A 23,019-nucleotide genomic window follows, 5' to 3' on the forward strand; every position below is an offset into this window, starting at 1 on the left:
GTTTGGACATGCAACACTACATTGTCCTGTCCTTAGTGAAAAATTATTTCCTATCTCAACCAGTAGCCTTGTGCTTTGTCCTACCATGTCTTACAACTTTCAATTAAGCTTCTGAATAGTGATGAAAGTTTGTTGGAAAAGGAATTAGAGGAAGGATGCAATAATGGTTAAACAACTCATTTATCAGTCAGATTCAGTGCCCATTCCATTACATGAAGAGTAGTTGTGTGTAGTAGATTGTTTTGTGTACTTTACTAATTTACATGTAAAAATAATGAAAGCTTAGAAACTTGGAATTGGAATTAAATATATTGATATGAGGGAACAAAATACTGTGTTTAATTGGAATATATTTTTTCGGTCCAAATTCCAGTTTTGCAGAAAAAATTCTTTATCTTTTCTCTCACCTTGGAATGGAGAAATTTTCAAAACTGTGAAATGTCCCACAAAAAAGGAAACACGGTCTCTAGTGCTATTTATATCCCCAGACATACGGCTGCTGCTAATGAAAAAAACAGACACCGACTCCTAGAGCATTACTCCTAGTACAACCACATACAAATTCAGTTTCAACTAGTGCTCTTGTGCTTCTCCCACAGACGTATGCCTTGGGCAATGCACAGCATTTCCTCTGAAAAGGCAGAAAAAGAGAAGGGGAGAATGAAAAATGTCAGGAGGTAGTGACAGAGATGCTTGATGTCAGGCACCAAAGAGAAAGAAATGTAAGAGAAAAATAAAAATAAGAAAGAAAAACAGGAAAAATACAAGCAATAAACACCCAAAAAAAGAGGGGTGCCAGTTACATTGCAAGAGGAAATAGCACAAATCTATCAAAGCCGGTAGGTCACTTCATCAACACTTAAAGGCATAAACAGCAAAGGTACAAGCAGAAAATCAGATAGATTGTAACAGATCTTTAGGGTCAAAAGAGCTAGTCATTGTCAACTTGAACACAGTAAATCTCAATACAATGTTTTGGACTATTCTGGAGACAAAGCTAAGCGTGGATTAGTCATTGTTCCAAAGAGTTGTTTGCTTTTGCAAGGATTTGTACAGAAATCACAAATATTCTTGCTTTTAAAAAGCTATTTGGCACGTTTAACCCAGAATTCAGGTAGAATCAGTACCTAAATGAATGCAAGGAATGATTTAGTATTTCTAGATAAATGGAAGTGAAGATGATTAAATATAAATCTCAAAGGGGGAGAGTGGTTAGAAGCACATTTCTTCTTTTCCCTCAAATCTCCACTACTTTCGACAGCTCTGCAAGTTGGAAACATAAAACGTCTGAAATGAGAAAAGTAGACATACTTACAAATATCTATTTTTAAAACAGTTAGGTTTTTATGGCCTTGGCTTTGAAGACGATATATGACAGCATGATATTACCTGCAAAGACCCATCCCTGTGTCTTCTCTTATCCTGAAAGAGTTGCCATGTAAGATTCCAGCCTTTCAACCCCATCAATGAATCAATCCAACTCCCAATTCACTAGCCTTTTTCTAAAGATGACTGAATCCTTTTGCACCAATGGCATTCAAACTGAACAGATGCCTTAGCACAGAGACTTGGGTTATTGGAACCGAGCAAATGCAGGATCTTGAAGAACAGCTCTGTAACTTGAGACCAACTCTTATACTCCACATTTGCTGTGTAATAAGCTTACCAGCCATATTTTAAGTTAACTCATCACAAGCTTGGTGGTGTTGCTTGCCTAACAACCTTAAAGTGATAAAATATATTCAAACTAAAAAACTTAACTCCTATCCTGCTGTATGGGACAAAAGGACGGGGTGGGGGGTGGGGGTGGGGGGGAACGAACCACAGATGTTTACTCTCTCTGTATTGACAATACAATAAAGTAGATTAAACTGCAGTAAGACAATAATAAAATCTTTTACTGAAATAATCCCATGCTATATAGTCATTCTTACTACAGCAAGATAAGGCCAAGGTTCAGATCCTCATTGGCTTGACAAGAGGTGGCAGACAGGGCAGACTGTGAGAAGATGCTCAAGGTCAGTAGACCTCAGTAGTCTAACCTGTGCCAGGCCATTAAATGTTTTCCTGAAGTGAGAAAGGCCTAAAAGAGCCTTTTTACAACCTTATGTTCTTCATACAAGGAAACTCAATGGAAATAATTGTCACCGTGTTCTCTTCTTATTAGCCCTATACCTCTCTTTGCTTGCAGTGGGATCATTAGGTTGCACCGACCACAGGGTAAACAGAAAAGTGTAGGATCTTCTATCTGCCTAGGAGAAAAAAAGAACTGGCTAAGTATTTGGTTCATTTGCAGAATGGACTACATCTGGCTTGTTACTCATGTGGAATTACATCAGAAAGAGCTGATCTGACTGTTGGGAATTAAACGTTAATTCCATTCTGCAAATCACTGCACCAATCAATATCCAGCCAAGGAATAACATATTTTCCATCAAGTACCCACGCAATTCTCACCAGTACCAACTGGAAACATGTATATGGAAAGCATGATCAGCCTGTCCTCCTGCTAGCACAGGTGTATGCACACTATTACATAAGAAGCCTAAGGAACCTCCATCGTTCTACAGATACATCCACGTGGATGCTTAACAGATCTCCTTTTCACTGTAGCTTTAAGCACACCAAGACTGATACTTTTCTGTTAAATAAAGGATAATCAAGATATTTCCTCCTCTTTTTTTCCCTACAAACAGTTCTCCAAAGTTTCATGAATTCAAAAAGTTTCTGTAATTCTCTGGTTGAATTTAAATGCATTTTGAGATATTTATAAGTATGTGCACTAATATTTTTCACTAAAAAGTGATACTTTAGATTTACATTTTGCTATCATAGCTTTCCTTCCCAGCCTCTAGGCACAACAGAGAAAAAAAAAAAGCTCCCAAAATAAAAGCAAAATGAACACCCTGTGTGATGAGTTTGGGTACGCATGCACATATTTATGGATGAGAGCTGAAGATTTTTATTTGTGATGTTACAGATTCAGGCTTCATGAAGTGAGTTTTAACATCTGAACAATAACGGCAGCAATAACAAATTCACAAACACTCCCTCTCTATAAATGCTTAGGGAAACATGTACTGTGTTATCTTTATGTGAATATAAACACTGACTCTCTGGGCATCTTACTGATATTTTGTAGTGGGTCATTACTGCAGCTGACAAATCAGGAGGTACTTAAACGTAACAAGGACTAGAAGGAATTTATAAAGCCTTTGTAAGCAGAGATTTCACTCTCTTTCCCTAACCCCTATTTAATTACAGAACCTTTCTAATGCAACACAACACAATTTATAGGTACTATTAAAAGTAGCCTATGCAAAATTATTAGCTAGGTGCAAAAAAAGGAATGAGAAATTAAAAAAGAATTGGTTTTTAAATTAGAGGCTATGCATTTATAATATATAAACAAAACAGTGAACCCCATTATTTTTAACTTAGCTATTTTACTATGTTTTAGTGAATCATTATTAAAATCAGAAATAAATAAAATAGCGCTCATCACAATTGGTGCTCATCACTGAACAGTCAGTGATTTCTATATTATCATACATGGTATAACATTTCAAGCTTTCCATTGCTTTTTAAGTACGACTCTGCACCGATTACCATTAGGGCATCCTGTTACTAAGTTAAAATAAATAATCATAGTAGCAGAACAGGATACCATTTGCTGTAGAGAGGAAATATCACATTTTAAATCAACCCATCCTGGATCTTGGCCAAAACACCAACACAGTTCTGCACTAGAGAAAACCTGTGTATCATGTAAATGCATACTCGAATGAGCTAAGCCTGCAGCTAGCCTCAGCGCTCTTCCCTCTCCCACTCTCTGAGTGCAGGCTTTTATAGCAGTGAAGGGTGAGATACTGGCATATATAGATGCCTGTATTTGAGTTTTGTTTTGAGATATTCTCTGCTTCCTAAATGGCTAATGAAGTATGGTCAACCTGAAGGTAAAAAGAGTCTCCCAGCTGCTATGAGGTATACTGAAAGCTTTATTTTGACCTTTGGTGTTCAACCTGTGTCAATTCAACTGAGACAGGCAAGCAACACCCACAGTTTGCATCTTGTACCATTCAAAAATCAAAAAATACTGTCTGTATGCTCAGTTTGGTGTGTCAAAACATGAAACAAAAGACAGTGATGAGTAAGTGTACCAAGCTATGTTGTTGGTTTTTTTACTTTCTTACCTCATTTACATAGACCCAGTGACTATCCTTTGATGCAAGGTTGGTTTCCACAGCCTAAAAAAAAAAATAAAAAGAAATATAATAATAAAAATAAACAAAACATGTGAAACATATTCCAGAAAGAACCTACGTAAAAATGTACTATAAAGCTCATTTTGATTGCTTTCATTGCTATCGGCATTGCTTCAGTGTAGTTCTTTTCATCTCTTCCACTGCTGTTTCATGGAACAGTATCTGATGGGTGGTAGTCGCATTTCTCCGACTTCAGTATCTAAACCAAAGCACCCTGTGTCATGAAGATATTCCTTAGATGCACTATAAAAGCATATTGGAGCAGGGTGGTACATCAGCATGATAAGGGATCCTCTGATGAACAACTGCACACTGAACATGCAGTTCATGAGATTTAACTTCCCTATGACATCTCTAATGCACCCTGGTAGGCTGGGTTTCTTTTCAATATGCCTCCCAAAATACACTGACTCTGCCCCATTACAACTCTGATAGTTAAACATTTAGCTAACCTATTTAATTAGAAACACCACTCTGAGACACTCAAGTGAAGTTCGTATGAGTCATCCTCTCTTCATGTTTACATAAGACCCAAGAGAAAGTTATGCTTTGCATGGACGCTTCTGGATTCCTGGTGTGGATTTGGAGAATAACTACATATTATGAAGAAACAGCCCATCTCATTAGGCAGTATATTTATCCATACACATATAACCCTCATGGTTCACTAAGATGTTAAAATTGGGAAAGACCGATAGCACAAACCGTACTGAGGACCTCAGTGGAAGGATCTGGCAATATATATATAAATTTCTAACTGTCCCCATTGTTTGACATAAATAAGCTCACTTCAAGATACTTCATAGTCTAAGAAAGCAATATCAAGCATCAAGAGATGTACACTACAGTGATAATGATATTCCTGATGTCCTGTTTAACACACAGTTAAACAGCTACTGTGGATTCATCTCACCTAATAAAACAGGACATTCCCAGCACACATGTATTTCAGTAGGTAGTTCATTACACAAAGTTTTTAAGTGTCCCTGCCTTCAACAACTTCTTGCTTCTGTGTCAATATGACCCCCACTTATTGAACTTGAATAAGAATATTAAATATTCTTATTGCTATGTTATAAATGGTCCTATGAATCACTGAAATTAATCTGGAAATACAGATGAAGAAAATACTTCCAGTTACCGGTTTTTAACCTGGATAATTTCCACACCCTGTTTGTTGTGCGTGCCCTCAAAAAACAATTGCACTGGCACAAAAGACTCTGTAGAGCTCTGGCCTGGGCAGGAACATCATCAACCACCTTCCTCTCCAGAACACATTTACATAATAAGCCCCTCAGATATTTAGCTTCAGATGGGATGAATCACCTTCTCTCATGGCACTGACTACAAATGACTGGCTTAGAATAAACGCCCAGGACTTCTAAGGCTGCAGCAAAATGACAAGACATCCATCCTTAATATGGGCAAATGGGATACTGTTACCTCTTCCTAGCAAAAAGCAAACAAAAAATTGGCTAAGTAACCAACACCAACATTTTTACTTTTAGTTTATACTGTGGTTAAAATAAATAAATAAATAAATAAATAAATAAATTACTTCCTAATAACTACATTTTAAAATTTTACTCATTTGTGCAGCCTACACTAACCTAATAGAAAATTGTGGGCAACACACATACCTATTTCTAATGTCCACAAGGTGAAGTACTCATTTAAGGAGACAAAAATCCCAAAAGAGAAAATGCAAACAAGTCGAAAAGAGAAAAATCAACACAGGCACGGCACAATATTTCTCATCATCATCATAAACAGCATTATGGGAAATTAACTACCCCTGTTGTAAAGCAGATGAGAACCACTAGAGACAACACTTCTGACAAGACAATCCTCTCCTAAGTGTGCAGTCAAAAATTATCTCATTTGGTAATTGTCTCCCTTGTGTTTCTTTTAAGCAGGCAGGAAAATTAAACTGACCACCTAATTGAAGAATTGCAGCTATTAGGAAAGCTAGTAGTAATGAGAAACCCTGGGCAAAACCATGTAGATTTTCTCCCCATTCACCCCTCTAACATATTCAGACAAAGCCAAAATACCCAGGTGCTGTAACATATAGAGGAAAAGCAAAGTACTGCCAACATTAGCAAAGCAGAACTAAATAATGCTCAGGTGCAGAGTTATTGCATTGGCTACATTTTGTGATTTATCTGCAACAGTGAGCAATTTGTATGAATAAATGCTAAGTCTGGGGAGCCACAAGAGCCAGGGAATCTGAAATGTATTACTGTAACTCATTCTTCTAGATAAACATATCTGGACCAGATTTTTTAAAATGAGGTGCACAGATTTAGGCTGCTAAGGGTTTCTCTTCAGCCATCAGAGTACGAGACCATTCAGCACCACATTGACAGAAGTCAATGGCTCTGCACTCTAAAAGTCTGAAATTTATTTAGAAATGCAACCGTACGTAGACAAGTTTAAATATCTGTAAATATCTTCTGTTTAGAGCTGCAACACATAGCATGAAGCTTTATTCTAAACCCTGACATGCTGAGAGGAAGCCGAAACTTCTTGCATTTTGTGCTTTAGATTTTGCACCATATTTACTGGCTTGATGTGCTAAAGAATCCGAAAATGAACTACTGAAAGATACATGTCAGAGGTTTCAACTTTCAAATAGCACTGGTGTATTGTATGTGTGTTGCTGGAGGCTCATGGAAGTTAAGCAGTGTGAAGAGTGAGGTCCTGGAGACCTGTGATATCATAAGAAAAATCTATTCAGGGATCTCAGAATAAGAAAGGAATGACATGTTTGTAATGTATGGACTTTCTTTTTCTTCAGAGAGGAAAAGTATGAGCACTTAGGAGATTATGATCACCCATTTTTAATTACTTTTTAATTATTCAAGCTGTTCAAGTTCTTGCCATGTTTTTAAGCTTGTTTCTCCATCCATTCAAAAAGAAAAAAATTGTCTATGAAATATCCTGAGGGATCTATTACAGCCTATTTAATAAATGCACCCTATATTAAAGAAACTAGGCTAGGAATTTGTGTGATCACTATAGCTGCGAAAAACCTCTGCCATCTATTAGGGCAGGATTCGTGTGCTGAAATATGTTATGGGGATTTTTTTGTAGAAAATATCATTAACATAGGTGCAAAATGTCCTAGTTCTTTTTATACTCTATATGTACATAGGGTCTAGTTGACACTTGGGAGTAATGCCTCAAAACACTTCTATCAAATAGAAAATCTGCTTTTTAGATAAACGGCACACTGGAAATTAAAGAGCATCCATCTTTCCTTTATTTTCTCTTAGACTAGCAAATAGCTTCCACAAATTTGGAAACAAGTTTTTTTGGAGGCTGTATGCTCTTCTTCCTCCCCAACTACATTTCATTATCTAAATGTTCAGATGCAGAACCCAAACTAGAGAATTATAATTCACTCAGTGGACCACTGTTAATGACAACATGTAAACGATGTTATCAGGATTGGGCCAGACTGGGAAGAGGGAAAGGGGAGCTGTGAATGTAGAAAACTGTTTATAATTTCTCAATAGATAGCATTTGCAATAGAAATGAAATAGGGAGACACTGAAAATCAAAATATGAGCATTAAGATTTCAGATCTCATACCAACAATGATAAAAGAAAAGAATAAGATGCTTCATGAAAAATGATCAAAGCTATTTTCATGTATATGGCTTTGTTTACTTTTAAATGTATAAATTTAGTGCCAATAATCTATGACAACATTATTTTATTGGAATACAGCAGGGAACAAATATTTACATTGCCTTTATAAGTAAGTCAGTTCATTATTTTATCTAATGGCAGTTGCAGGATTAAAAGAAGAAGTAGGAAAGTAAGCAATAAATACTGTTATGTTCAGAAATAAATCAATTCTGCAGGCAGAAGGGTGGGGGATGGGGTGCAGAGAAGGAACAGAAACAATCCCTCCCTGGCATTCTCAAAAACTCTGAAACTGAAAACATTTCCAAGCATAAAATGGCTGGCTAGTAATAGGGAAGGCTCTTTGCCACCATACCTGGCTGCTTTGCCAGGTCAGCACTTTGGCGTTACCAGCAAAGGCGAGCTGTATAGGAAGGAACGCGGAGGTAAGTGGCCGGACACAACTTAGAGAGATGCTGGTGGGTGTGCAAACAGACACGGGCAGACTGTGTTCCAGTGGCAGCAGGATGTGCTGAAGGGTTTAAGGCTTATGTGCATCTGCGTTACAGCTACAACCTGTTGCTTCCTTACTATGTACCCAGGGGGACAGGCAATAGGAATGTCTGGAAGCCCCATAACCAACCCCAGGATCCTAGAAGGAAATGTCATGGCAGATGGCAAACACAGATGGTCCTGTTGTGTCTACATTTTTGGAAACAAGGGCTGCCACCCTGAAATCCATGACATAAAAGAACCACCAGAGTGTTTTGCTAAGAGGGATATCAAAGTAGTAAAGGGTATTACTTGCACATCCTTTACCTTGATGGGGAAGATAAAAAGCATCATAGCTTTTTCCAGAAAGAAAATGAAAGAAAGGGTAAAGCAGGGAGGTCACAGTTAGAAAATAATTTGCAGAGAGCACCCTAAGAGATACCAAAAGAACACAAACCCAAAATTATTGCCATCCTATGACTAATTACTGCTGGCAGCAGAAAGCAGGTACACTGGCAGTGCGGTGAGCGCCGTGTGTTGACACAGCCGAGCATCTCAAGAGCACAGCCCAGGCGCCAGGCCCCGTTACAGAGCCCCTCCTGCGCAGCTGTAGCCCAGCTTGCAGCCCCACCGCAGCCCCCTGCCAACCACACTGGCTGCCAATGGCCAGCCCCAGGATGCGTGCAGCAGAAAACCAGGCACAGAGCAAGCTAGCCAGTGAGCATCTGAAGAAAGAGCCTGCAAGAGACCTGAGTTCTTCTTAGAGACCAGGATGGTGGGGCATAAGGTTAGGAAATACACCAGCTCAGCTTTAATACTATAAAATTAGTAAAAACGCCCATAGATATGCCTTCATCAAAAGAAAATATCACAAATTTCTGAGGTCATTTGTCATCTTTCCCTTCATATTTCTAAAGCAACCAGCATGACAATGACAGATAAACCTCTTTTTTTTTTCTTATTCCTTTTTCTTTTCTAGTATTCATAATGAAGGTATAAGAAGAGAAGGGCTTGGGAAAGTAAGTAATCATGTCTAATTCTCAGTGTCCTGGTTTCAGCTGGGATAAAGCTGATGTTCTTCCTAGCAGCTGGTACAATGCTGTGTTTTGGATTTAGTATGAGAATAATGTTGATAACACACTGATGTTTGAGCTGTCACTAAGTAGTGCTTACTTTAAGACAAGGACTTTTCACTTTCTCATGCTCTCCCAAGGAGGAGGTGTGCAAGAAGCCGGGACGGGTCACAGCCAGGACAGCTGACCCAAAGGGACACTCCATACGATATAATGTCATGTGAGTGGCCGCACGGTGCTTGGCTGCTGGCTGAGGTTAAACCACAACACACAGCTCTGCAAATCTTTCATAAGGCATCAGTTTCATCCCTTACAATTCATTACCTGCTCACTTTACATTTGGCACTGGAAAGGTTTCAAAAGAAAACTGTTTCCAGCTTTTTGTTCCAAGCAAGGTCAAGGCCAGTGACCTGCTTCCAAAAGAAGCTTTTTTTTTCCCCTTCACATCCTTAGATAAATTATTTAACTACTGTCTTTTCTTCCCCCCACAAAAAATAAGCAACATTCTTCAGAACCATTTTGTAATCTACTATAGAAAAGCAGCGATGGGTAAGAAGAAAAGTCACTACCCTCTTTATAGCATTATGTAAGCCTGAGGGAAACCCACCTCCAGCTGCTGGGTTTCATTGCAGGAGGACTTGGGTTTTGTTTTCTTTTGTTTTGTTTTTAAATGATTTTGTCTTGATTTAAATGTCTGGGAAAGCATCCTAGGAATCAGGGAACTGGTTTAGATTCCAGAGAAGAGACAGAGACCAAGTTTCCAATGCAACAGATCTGACAGTAATTAATTGGATAGTAACAAAGTGCACCTGTTTATCTGAGAAGTTTTGTGTATGTCTTGGATACAAGTAAGTGAAGATAGGAGATATGAAAAAGTCAATTCTGGTAAAGCAGATGGGTTCAGTCTATACACCCTAGATACCTGATTTAGATTTAGAAACTTCTTAAATTAAAATAGTGAAGTTCTCATCCAGGAGTGAATTACATAGGTAACAGAACTTCACAGAAAAACAATTTCTCTGTAGCTGTTACTGAGACCTTTGTTCTTCATTAGAACCTTTCTTTTGTTTGCATTTTAAGTAAACACCTCTTGGCTCAGTATCTCCAGAGGAGCATAAATGCTACAATAATTAATTGATTAAAATAAACAAATAAAATAAGCATTACTAGCCGGAATAAATATTTATAAAGATATTTATAAAAAAAATATATTTTTTTAAATCTCATAATTCTTATAGTGTACTAAAGAATATTCCAACCTGATATAGTTTCTAAAGCTTTATTGGTCATGGTATCATTAGTACAGGGATTAAAACAAATTTTTCCAGGCCATGGTACAACATCTGAACTCTACATGAACAATCATAAAACTAGGATGTCTTGGACTAAGAATCTTGAAGGGAAAAAACTCAGTTGCAGGAAACTGAATCAGTGCTGTAAGTTTGCTTTTCTCATTTAATACAGGTTAATTAAAATGTCATTTCAAAGTGAAATATGACATTCTTCCTTCTCCAAATGGTAAAATAGGCATTTAAAGAGGTTCCAGGACACACTTATTTCAGATCAGAAAATCCACTGAATCTGACCCTTTCTTACTGAACATCATTCTCCATGAAGAACTTGTACTTTTTTAAAAATGTTTTTGACAGAAATTCTATATTCTTCCTTTTTCTGAACATCTTCATAGAAATCTACATGTAGATACTTTTTAAAAAACACTTGGCATGCTGACAGAGTCCCTATCTTTCAGCAATCACTGCCTCACATCAATGATATGGTTAATTTCCCTACACTTACAACAGAAGCTGTCAGTCCCATATCTTGGTACATATTAGCTTTGTACAAGTGATGAATGAACCACAAGCATAGTATGCTTTTAACAACCCCATTTCTCGATAATTCACTGTGTATATTAGTTCATTCTTGGTCTACACTCTATAAACATTATTAAAAATCCTCACTTAGTGGGGACGTTTTTTCAAGTTATCATGTACCGTTACATTAAAACACAAATCCTGCTGTCTCCTTGTTACTGTTCTGCAGAACTGCATTGCTAAGAAAAACTATTCTTCCCTCAGTGGTACTGATGAAGTACAAGTAATTATTGAAATGCCATGGTGAGATTCGAAGGTGTTTTAACTGGCAAATTCAGCTTGACTCTCCCACAGAAAGCAGGCCAAACTGGTCATATAGATCTCTTAACACTCTGCAAATCATATGTCTGGTCGTTAGTCAGAGATAGCTATCTTGGTATTCCTGTTCCTCAAAACCTCTGCAATAATTTATGTTCTCTTCCAAATGATATGAGATGGTCCTTGACCTCTGTCTCAGCTCCTCAATAAGCTAAATAGCTCAACCTAATAAAGGAAAAAGAGGGGAAAATAAAAGTAAGTAAATAAAAAAAGGAGTGGGGGTTGTGGAGGAGAAAAAGAAAAAAAAAAAAAAGAAAAATACATTCTAGATCAAATTCCTGCAACTGCCATCCACAACTGAGTTCCATTTTCAGTTGTCAATAAGACATTTCAAACAGGCGTAGATGTGACCCAAACCTTCACCAGCTTTTAGCACACACCCCTACAGCTGATGAATGCTAATTAGAAGGCGTACATGCCATTTTTCACAATATAATTTGATAATAACCCAAACTGCAATATACTAATGATATATTTTAAAGTTTGTACTGCACCAGTTGCCTGTTACTTAGGTCATAGGTGATCAGAAAAAAATTATACACTAAAGAAAACCTACATAAAATTTTAATGTTGACCAAGAGAAATGTTGGAGATCATGAAAAATATAAGGAAGAGTGGGAGAAGAGAAAGTATATGCTTCAGTTTCTGCTGTCTGCATGACTGTAATGCTCTTGAGTAACTACTGTAATATATGTGACGTTGCCTATTGTTTTAGCCTTAATCATTTCAATGAAATGCCTTGGGATTTCTGTTTAATCTTATTCCCAGTTTTATAGGTAATGCTTATTATATTAAACCTCTGTTGCCATTCCGTTCGATGCATATTCCACTGAATGATGCATAAAAGTACTGTATATGGAACTCTTCCAAAAGCATTCAGTAAGAATTTACTTTTCAAAGCTCAAATGTCACATACTATTTATAAATGTGGTAACTGTTGACCATTTAATTATGTGGCACAGTGGTGACACCAGATAATCACACAGCTGTCAGAGAGCAACATTTCTGTAAAGACATAAATCTAATGTTCACTACAGAACATAGACTCTCAGAAATATTTTACTTAAAATTTTACCAGAGCTACGCAGAGCTGACTTTGAAGTCAAAATGAAATATTTTAAAAGAATAACTACATTTTGCTCAGTTAGACACTGAATTTCTTTTTGAAGATAACAGGTTTGTACATCTGTATTCTAGTAAGACTCTCAGCTATTTAGAGACCATTTTGTAATGTTTTGTTAAGAACTGTACTCCTGAAAGAGCCAAACTCCAGAGAACAAACTAAAATTCATCAGAACTGGACAACATTTGGAGCCCAGGGTTTTTTTTAGTTAATTTGTTTTGGTTCTCCTCCTAACTCCCATTAAGAGAAGAAATTGCCACCAAAACAGTTTAGCACTTTAAGTTTTCTGTTTGTTTGGAATGCCTACATGGGGTTCACTAGACATAGGTACGAAGGCTGAAAATGCCTTTCCAGGCATAGACCCCGGGTAAATAAACCTATTTTCAGCAGGGGTGATTGGTCTCTACTCTCATGATAAGCAGCTGTTCCACAGACAGGGTATAATACATATCAGTACATACCACCAGCCTCATACACCGTGCTTTGTGAGCTCTACTCAGAAAGAGCAGCTTATGCTCCAACTTCAGCTTGCAATGGAAGTTCAATTTAACTTTAGAGAGTTTGCACAGAGTGTTCTCGAATTTGATCTTTTTGTAGGTAAAACAGCAGATGGTAACTATATCATTAAAAGAAGATGCAAACTTCTCGGCTTTCTAACATGCACACAACACCAAACAGTGAAAACACAACTTACACATTCCTAATTTCCTCTTTTAAAAGAAGTATGCTTTGTATCAACAGCATGATAGTTGAAGCTCCCAGAATCCTGTATCACATAAACTCTGAACTGAAAGAACCAGCTATAGCGTGAAGATTCAACTTTCATTTTCATAAATTTACGGTTTTAATGCTGATTTATTGCCTCTGGCACAAAGTTGCCAATCACACTGCAAAGTCGTTATTTACCTAGGTTATGGGGTTTAAAATTCTGTGAACTTGGAAAGGTACATTGACATCAAAGGTTACCCTGTCCACTATCCATCTTTTCATCCGTTCGCATACATGCAATCTCTTCTCTTAAATTCCTTAAAAATCCTGTCAGGTTTTAAAGGAAAGAAGATGGCACTAGTCCTGCCTCAGCCTCAAACATAATCAAATTCAAACCAGTTGTTTTCTGCCTACAGCAGTCTAATTCTAAATTGCAAAATAAATACATAACTAAAGCAAAATTCTTACAGGTCTGAGGACCTTCTTGTCAGTCATAGCGCGTTTTGCATGCACAAATTGTGCCAAAGGCCTTGTGAGCACTAAAGACCTTAAAAATCACCTTAACCATCTCAAGCCAGAAGACTTTTCCTGATCAGCTTTGCCAAGAGAAAAGAATATTTGCTTTCCTTCACACAGCATAAGGATACTTGGCTTCTATGTACGTGCCAAGTGATAATTCCTTCAGGCTGCTCTAGAGTGAAAAGAAACCCTTGGGGAGTAGTAATAGTTATAATGGAAGGACTAACTCTCCCTTGATATATCCACAGTCTTAATGACTATGCAAAGCCTTACAGGCTAAAAACAAAGGTAAGCAGAGGCAGCACTCCCCTTGCACAGTGCACGCATGCAGCACACACCAATGGGAAGCAGGCACAAGGAAGTTTACTTTTTATCCACAGATTTTTCTTCCAAGCAGGTGTTCAAATATTTACCATTTGGGTCAAAACCCACGATGTCTTGCACCCGCACTTTCTCAAAGCTTGCAGAGCTGCACTGGAGCCCCCATGGTTATCTCATTATTGCCAGTCTTTCTCAGCTTTAATTTTGGCAGCAAGAATGATATTAAAAATATATATTACAGTAATGGGGCATGAGCAGATTTCACTGGAAAACATGCTTACAGTTATTCAGAAGAGTATAGCGAAGTTATTAATTTAAAAATATGTATTTCATTCTTAAAAACAATTTCCGCTTCATCTAACTAACACAAGCCCATATAGCATTTCCAAAGTTATAGGCAAATGGGTTTTTGACTGTCGGGAGCAACAGCTTATCTTCTGACTCCAGGGAAACCAGCATTCATTACAGATTATGCCTTGATTCTGTTCTTGAAACCAAATAATTTTTAGCATTTTTACTGCAACCTTCTTTCCATTGTTTCTGAGGTAGAATTTAGACAAACACAGATTTTTGTTAGAATTTCCATGCACCTGAGCTTCCATACAAATGTAGAGGGGAAAAAAAGTGAAACTAATAGGGTTTTAATTTTAAAATCTGAACCTATTTGACTGATAATATGCTCTCCTTAGCACTGATTTCTATAATTTCATCCATGCAGGTATGAAAGAATTCACAAGGGAAACTTCCATCACATCTCATTAACATAGCCTACACCTCACTGACAAAAAATAAAGTACACTATATGGTAAATAATTTATGTAGAATGATTTATACAGAGGACCATGAGTCTCTGTTGTAAGCCTCTTACGACAAGCTGAGGGGAAAAAAATCCAAACCAACAGTCCCCAAACATTATGGGGTGAACACAGTTTTTAATTTAACAATTGTGTGTGTGACAAACTATGACTAGGAAAAAAAAAATGTTTCAAGGTATAGCCAATGAAAATGGATTCAGATTTCAGGCTAATACATGAAAGCATCCAACAAATGCTAATTTCTTTTTCTGAAATTAAACTGGAAGCAACATGTGTAACTATACAACAAATAGAGCTGAACAGGGGATTTGGCAGGAAAGTCATCCCCCTTAAGGGAAAATCAGTGGGTGATGGAAACAGGAACCAAGTCTATTAGTTGACAACAGGGTTGGTTTTTTTTCATAGTCTGGAGTGTGGCAAAATTTCCCAGTTCGCAGAATCTACTTAGGGACACTGAACTTTTGATTAAGACAAAGGCCATGTATTTGAGAGTATATTACAGGTATCTTTGGCTATGGCTGATGAGTAGTCTAAGTGCAAAACTTAAAGAAAAAAAAAAAAAAAAAAGATTTTACCTGGGGAAAATTTTTAAAAGAAGTGTCTTAGAAAGTCAAAAGTAGGTGGTGTCAAGATGGGAAGTCTGAGAGACTTTAACAATAAAGAGAGGAGAAAAAAACCATGACAATGGAACGGACTGTATTTTTATAACAGCGTTACATCTGTTTTTACAGGCTCAAAAAAAAAGTGACTAGTTGATAAAACTTATTAAAGACACACCCTTAAGTGGTTACCTGATGCGAAGATAATGCTATCACCTGATAGAAAGTGTGGAAGAGAAGAACTAAGGACTAGAGCTGCATCTGGAGACATGGAAGAGATTCAGATATTTTTTTAAGAGAACAAACAGGAAAGAAGAGAAAATATCAATTTGACATGATGTGAGTTGTAAAGTCCCGGAGTATGTGGGAAAAAAGACAAGACAGAGGAGTGACCAAATCTGGCAAGAAAAAAAACTGGTAACAGGGCAAGACAGCTGCACAGAGAAACAGAAATGCTGCACAGACCAAACAGACATGCTTAAAATGATACCCGGTGAAACCTACAAGCACAGAGGAAAACAAAATCTCAGGGCTGAGACCTATGAGTGTTGAGGACAACATAGAGAAGATTAAAAAACATAAATGAAGGAGAGGGGAGAGGGAACAGGGGAGGTAGGAAGTAATCACAAACCATATGAAGGAAAAATAAAATTGAGAAGATTGGAGATTCACACAATCCCAGGAACTGTTGAATTGCGTGAGGGACAAATTGACTGGCCTGTCATCGGAGAGCACAGAAGGAAGAGGTCAGCAAGTTAGGACAAGAAGCATAGCTTTGATGCAGAAAAGAAACAAGAAAAAAAAATCTTTCTTCACTTAGGCTGGGTGTCATTGTATATTTGCTGCTGGATAAAGGAATATTTATAGATAGGTGAGATAGATGCACAGTGCAAATTAAAGTAGGATGCACTAATGAAGAACAGATTTGTAAAAAGGAAACAGTAAATGTAACCACTGAAAAGTATTCTCATTAAAATGAACCATTTTTCAGGTGATTCTTTCAGATAAGACTTTCAGTGCTGGCCTTGAGGACTAAGTCTGAAACTACTAGAAGAAAAAAAAAAAAGCACACAGGGCTCAGTCTCTAAAACCACTTTTATTTTGTGAGACTAAATATCTGTTAATGAGGATATACTAACAGCCATGTTCAAACAGTGAAGGAAGTGCAAGATATAAAAACAGCAATGAGAAGAATAGAAATGTGATGACATTAGAGTCAGAAGTGGAATGATATTTATCGCAAGACAACAGACAATGAAGAAATTTACAGGGACATCATGGCAAAACAGACTAATTCTGTGCAGTATAGGGGGAGTACAGTAAAGGAAAGAAAGACTTCCTGGGACAGTGGCCCTACAGTCAAAGATAAATACAGAAGAATAACACTTACCTATTAAAAAGTTCTACAGGAGTGGTATGCATTTAATAAATTTTAAAAGCTTAAATCCAGAGGAAAAAGTTGTTATATATTTGATCTTGTTTGATAGTGCAATTGTGAGTTAAACGAAGCTAAGTACAGACAAGGTTCCTAGCTTCATGATAGAAGACAATAAAGAAATTCCGAATTTCCTCTGTCATCCTTAGACTTTGAGCTTTTCAGTTACCCTATTTTCTCAGCAGTCACTCCTTTTGAACCTGAGAGCTTTAGTCGGTTATTTAATATTATCACTAATGATCCTGACAAATACAATTAAAGGAATTAACTATAATGGAAAACTAGGAAGTATGATAAATACAGAGATATTTAGAGAGCATTTAAAATATGATGACTTCTGAAACCAGATAACATAATTACGGTGAAATTCGCTACTATGAAAAATAAGGTCATGCACTCAGGGACCAACAACAAAGAAAAATTGCTATTATTTGAATCTTCATTGGTTTGAAAAACACCAGAGGTTTCTTAGAGGTTTATTGTCTTTGATCTAGCAATTTGTGCATGAACAATTAGACCCTAAGTTATATCAGCTGAAACGTTATCAATAGCGTAAGAAAGTATGAATACCAACAGAGAGATACTCTTGCACTCAACAGCAGGTTGAGAGTAGAGTTTAAGTTCAGATAGTTCAGGAGCAGAGCCAATCAACAATATTCTTGCTGTATTTCAAGTACTATTTTAAATACCTCAGGAGGATAAATCTCAAAGCATCCCAAGTGCTAAACTCACGCAGCCATGCTAGCAACAAAGACAAGTAGGATCATAGATATATTCTGGCTGAGAATACAAAGGTTTCGAAGTGTTACAGTGAGATTCTGAATCCATCTCACAACAGTAGTGACAGGCCAAAATATATATTTCAATATCAAGACAGTGCATGATCAGTTTATGTGATCACAGAATATATTAAGATATGTATTTTTATATATAATTACAGAATATATTAAGTGATTATAGAACATATACTTATGTGTTTATGGTGGCCTCTGTTCTCAGGAGACAGGAGCAAGTAAGCCAGAAGTTCATTTCTCATCTTGTACCGCTGAGAGAGTACAGAAACCCAGCAGCAGTCTTCTGGGTTTTATAAGAAAGAAACAAAAATATGCACCTTCTACATTATAGACTACAGCAGAGCTGAAAGAGTTAATATTGAGTCCCTGCTTCTATTAGGAACTCAGGCATTCAGCATTTAATATCTCAGACATTCCAAATTGCATCTCCTGGAACTTGGCAAGCATCTTGTCAGTTTTAATGCAATTTGTTTTTCCAAACCCAAATTGTTTTTAAAAGATTAAGGTGTTCTAATTTTTTTTTTTTTAAGCAAGAAGTACAAAAGCAGTAATCCTTTACCATAGTGATAAGGAATGTCTACCATAATCTTTATTATTTACTAAAGCTTGACTGTCCAAAAAAAGAAGTAATTTTTCAAAGTCTGTTTAGGTAGTTGAATTGCTATATTCTAAATTTAGGGCTGAGAAAAGACAACGGTTTACTTCAGCTCTGAAGAACTTAGATTAAAAAAAAATGGTATTCCATGAAAACTAAATGATTTGAGAATTAATAACATAATATGGGATTAATAATAGCTCCATTCAAGTCAAGGGGGGTGAGATTTCATGCTCAGGAGTCTTCTGTTTGTGAAATACTGCTTCAAAGCCTACAAAAATGATAGATTTAGAAGATTATATTAAGAGCCGGTTAGTCTGTCTGATTTATTAAAGTAACTCAGTCAATAGGTCCTTACAAAAGACTATCTATTACAAAGAATTACCCATCAAACATAAGCAAAGAAATCTTATGCCTTACTTTCTTGATGAAAGTAGGTATGAAAGAATTCTGGGGAGGGGAAAAGCCCACACTCCACTTACTGTGCATGGTGTTCATATCAGGCTGGTATCAGTCTGAACTGGTAAGCCCAAAATGGTATTAAAAAAAATAATTCAATACAACAGAGGAAAAAGATAATAATAACATAGTACTATTAGACCTTTTTTTGTAGCTGGAAATAAAGGCACAGAGACCAAGTGCATGATAAACATCACACACAATACATGACACAAAAAGGAGCTCAAGTCACTTGTCCTTGTTCAAAGCTTCAACAGTAATCCCTGCTTTAAAAATCTGGATCCTTTCTTGCCTTCAGTAGCATCAGATGGGTTTATCACAGCAAAGCATGTGCTGAACCTGCTGCTTTCTGCTCCAGAAGAGCAAAAAGACGACACACACTTGGAGTTACTCTATCAGTGTCCCAGAGACCCTCACCAGAAACCATTCCTACCATGGTTCCATTTGGCATCTCCGCTTGAAGAGTATTTTAAAGTTGTGCACTCTTGGCTATGCACATAAACCTGTGCCTTTTATGCCTCTATTACAGCATTCAAACTGAAAACAAAACCTTAACTTACAACAGCATCACTGTGAGTTTGCACTTGCAAATTATATCCTATTGTGTCATGCCTGCAGCTACTCTTAAGCCTGTGTTTTGATTGTTTTCGGTTGAATGCCAGAAGGTGGCAGAAGTATTTTTCCTTCATGAATCTGAAGCTCATAGCCAGAACTGTACAGCCACAACACAGAGCCACCCTGCCCTTCCCTGGGTAGATATACACATGTTTGTTTATGTGCGCATTCGTGTGGACATACTCCTGCATATACATATACCCACACAGATGTCTTGAGGACAGGCACATAAAACAAGTAGAAAGAGGAAAATGGAGGGAAGAAAACCAGTCCAGTAGTAACACCGAAATCATCCAGCCCTAAGCTTAAAGAGTATTTTAAACAAAGTTTGTCCTCACCAAACTGAATGGGAACTCAGAAAAATTGGCTCCTGGATTTGTCATAAAATTCCTGAATAAATATCGGCAAATCTTCTCAAGTTTGATGTCCAGGAATAACTAACTCCATATTATATATGTACATTTAGACAGATACACACACACATACACATGTACAAAATGCTGTAAATCTAAGACTGACACAAGCAGGCAAACCACTGTTGCAACTATTCAAGGACCTGCATCATCTAGAACAGCAGAATTTCATTAGTAGCTACACTAACAAAAATTGTTTGCATATGTTTTGGCCATTGATTTTTAAGTTTGGCTATATAGAAGCAGGATTTATTGGTCAAATTACACACCTACCTGGATATCAATATAAATCATTAGACCACACAGTTGTTTCTCTTCTGTCTCTATGTCATGTACTCACTCCTTTCTGCGGCTTTAGCAATAAGAAAACAGAGAAGGGAGGCCCTCCTGGAACAGTTCAAATACATACATTTTCTGTCATCATTTGTTGTCTTCTGGGAGAAAGGTGCCTTTCCCAGCCAGGGCAACACTGCTGGGATATATGACAGAAGCCATTTCCCCCGCTAGATTTGCCATTGCCTTGCCTTCGAGAGCACATTTCACCATTTAGCTGTGTCAGATGAGATACCTCATGGCTGAGCTCTGTGCTAATTGCCTCTCACCACAGCCTATGTACCATGCTCAAACATCACCCTCCCTAACCTCCCATTGTTCCCTGTTTCTTTTCATTAAGTCTGTTCAGCAATTCTCTCTAAAGTCTGTGTCTTGGCTGTCTCCCTGTCAGCTGACTTCTTCCTGCCCCTTTCAACAAACACAAGACATAACTCACCTATCTGTGCTGCACAGCTGAAACAGAAAAAACTATCAGTCAAGTGAGAAGACTGCAGCACACTCCTATGCTATCATTTTGCGTTCCCTTAGCTACTTCATACTCCCTATTTCAGAGAAAGATTTATTTCCCAAATTAATTACATGTACCCAACCTGTCTTTATTCTGAAAGCCTCACCAGCCACTTCCGCCGTTCCAAACCTGAAGACAGATGGAGCTGTTTGTCCCCATCTGCAGACAAAACTCTACAAACACAGAATTCTTCCTCTGTCTCTATGCCACCTTTTTCCTCTTGCCTCCCCAGATAGATTGAAGAGTCTACAGCAGCTGTGCAAAACTCCTACACCATTGACTGTCCTGCTTTTTTCAACACAAAAGACAAAACCTGGTATTTTGAGCCACATGTCACTCTTGTTTTCTGGGTGTTGGCTAAGTAATGTATATTAGACTTAATTAGATATATAAAAAATAATTTCCTACCCAAGCTTTTTTACTCAGTTTTGGTTACGCCAACATCTCTTCATACTTGAGACTCCTTGCTCAGAGAGCTGTGCCTCTGTACTTGCAATGGAACCAATGACAAGATTCCCCAGCTCTCACCCTCTCTGTTTTTCAAGGGGGTGACCTTGTGCACCCAAAACTGCGCTGTGAGGAATAAGCATGCAAAACAAGTCTTCACCAGCTTTAAAAAGCCAAGCAAAAGTATTTTCTACCCCATCTGCCCATCTAGTTGTAAAACAGGGAGGACATTTTTTCTTGGCCTCAATGAACAGGACTATTTAGTCATCACAATTCGCAATTCTCATTTTGCATAACTACAGATACATGGTCTTATTTGTCTAAAAGCTATACATATGTGCATACATACCCTTCCACATAACCTCCACCCCAGGGTACAGCTGCCATCCAAGCCAAGTGCCATCAATTATACTTGCTTTAATAACAAAATAATAACAACAAAAAACAACCAAACCAACTGTCTGGCATTCTTATACTGTTCTCATTTGAAACTCCACTAGTACAACCCATGATGGATTAGGAGCAACTAAAAAGCATAATTCCAGCATGGATTTTAGATAGTTTTATTCATGTAATTTAAAACCAGCTAGAATAACATACAGCCTTCCCAGGCATTACAAGGGCCTGAATTCTTCTCTGTGACTACCGAGCATTATTAATTTACCAAACTTGAATTTTCTCATTCATTTAATAACTGATGATTAATTGCTCAATATACTGATAGCTTCTCAAGTCCTGCTCTTAAGCTACGTAGCTGTGCAGCTTGAAAAACCAGTGTATACAATCTTAAGCTTTGCTATTTCATCCTATGGCCACAGAAGGCTCAAAACCTGTCTCAGTTAAGTAATTGTGGTAATAACTGAAATAAACTGAGGTGTCCCATTTTTGTCACTCTTTGAACTATTATCACAGAAAATAAGAAGCCTTTGAAAAAAAGAAGTTAGAAACATCTGTCTGATGCAAAAATAAAATTTCTTTCCATGTTTTAAGTAAAGTGACACCAATTCAAAAATGGGTGTATATTTTCGGTACCATGCTTTTTAAATAAATAGGATTTAAAATGTATGACTAACTGGGCTCATACAAATTCCCCTTTTAAATTTAAATATGTAAATGTTTGCAGAATTATCCTTTATCTAAGTAATTATGCCACCCTTAGCTACACGATACATATCATATATGGTATGGACAAGATAGAAACAATGATAAATTACTGATCAATCTTCACAACAAGCTTTTCTCATTGACTAACCTAACGACAAGCATGGGCACAAGGAGAAATTCAGAATGAAGCACCACCACTCCTTCCTTCCATCTGAATGTATCAAAGGCACACAGTTAATAATACCATGCAGTATTTTCAGACCAAGGTAAGCCTGGGCAGCTTTTCCCCAACCTGCACCTTCTGACAGAGCTGACCATGTGTTGCTGCCACCAAAGGCCTTCCGGAAGACTGGTCATTGAAACACGCTTTGCCTGCCTCTCCCAGCCAGGCCTGTGACTCTGAAATTCTCTGTGCCACGTACACCTCCAAGCTGAGGAGACACTCGGTATCATGAACGGCCTTGTGTGCAGAAAGAGCAAAAAATGAAAGGCTCACCCTTGTTTAAACAGAGGTGGCAGTGGGGGTGACTAAGAGGAGAGCAGCAGGAATGCCCCTCCACACCACTGTCGTGCCCT

General features: G+C 37.6%; 1 protein-coding gene across 1 annotated transcript in view; it reads right to left on the reverse strand.

Moving 5' to 3' along the window:
* Positions 1-23,019, reverse strand: part of GRID1 (glutamate ionotropic receptor delta type subunit 1) — a 541,694-nt gene that overhangs the window by 123,687 nt on the left and 394,988 nt on the right. Inside the window, exon 5 of the mRNA XM_040607383.1 lies at positions 4,194-4,247. Coding sequence (XP_040463317.1) covers positions 4,194-4,247 — 54 coding nt within the window. The remainder of the gene's footprint in view (positions 1-4,193; positions 4,248-23,019) is intronic.

Source organism: Falco naumanni, chromosome 9 (assembly GCF_017639655.2).
Source record: "Falco naumanni isolate bFalNau1 chromosome 9, bFalNau1.pat, whole genome shotgun sequence".
Classification (NCBI taxonomy): Eukaryota; Metazoa; Chordata; class Aves; order Falconiformes; family Falconidae; genus Falco; species Falco naumanni.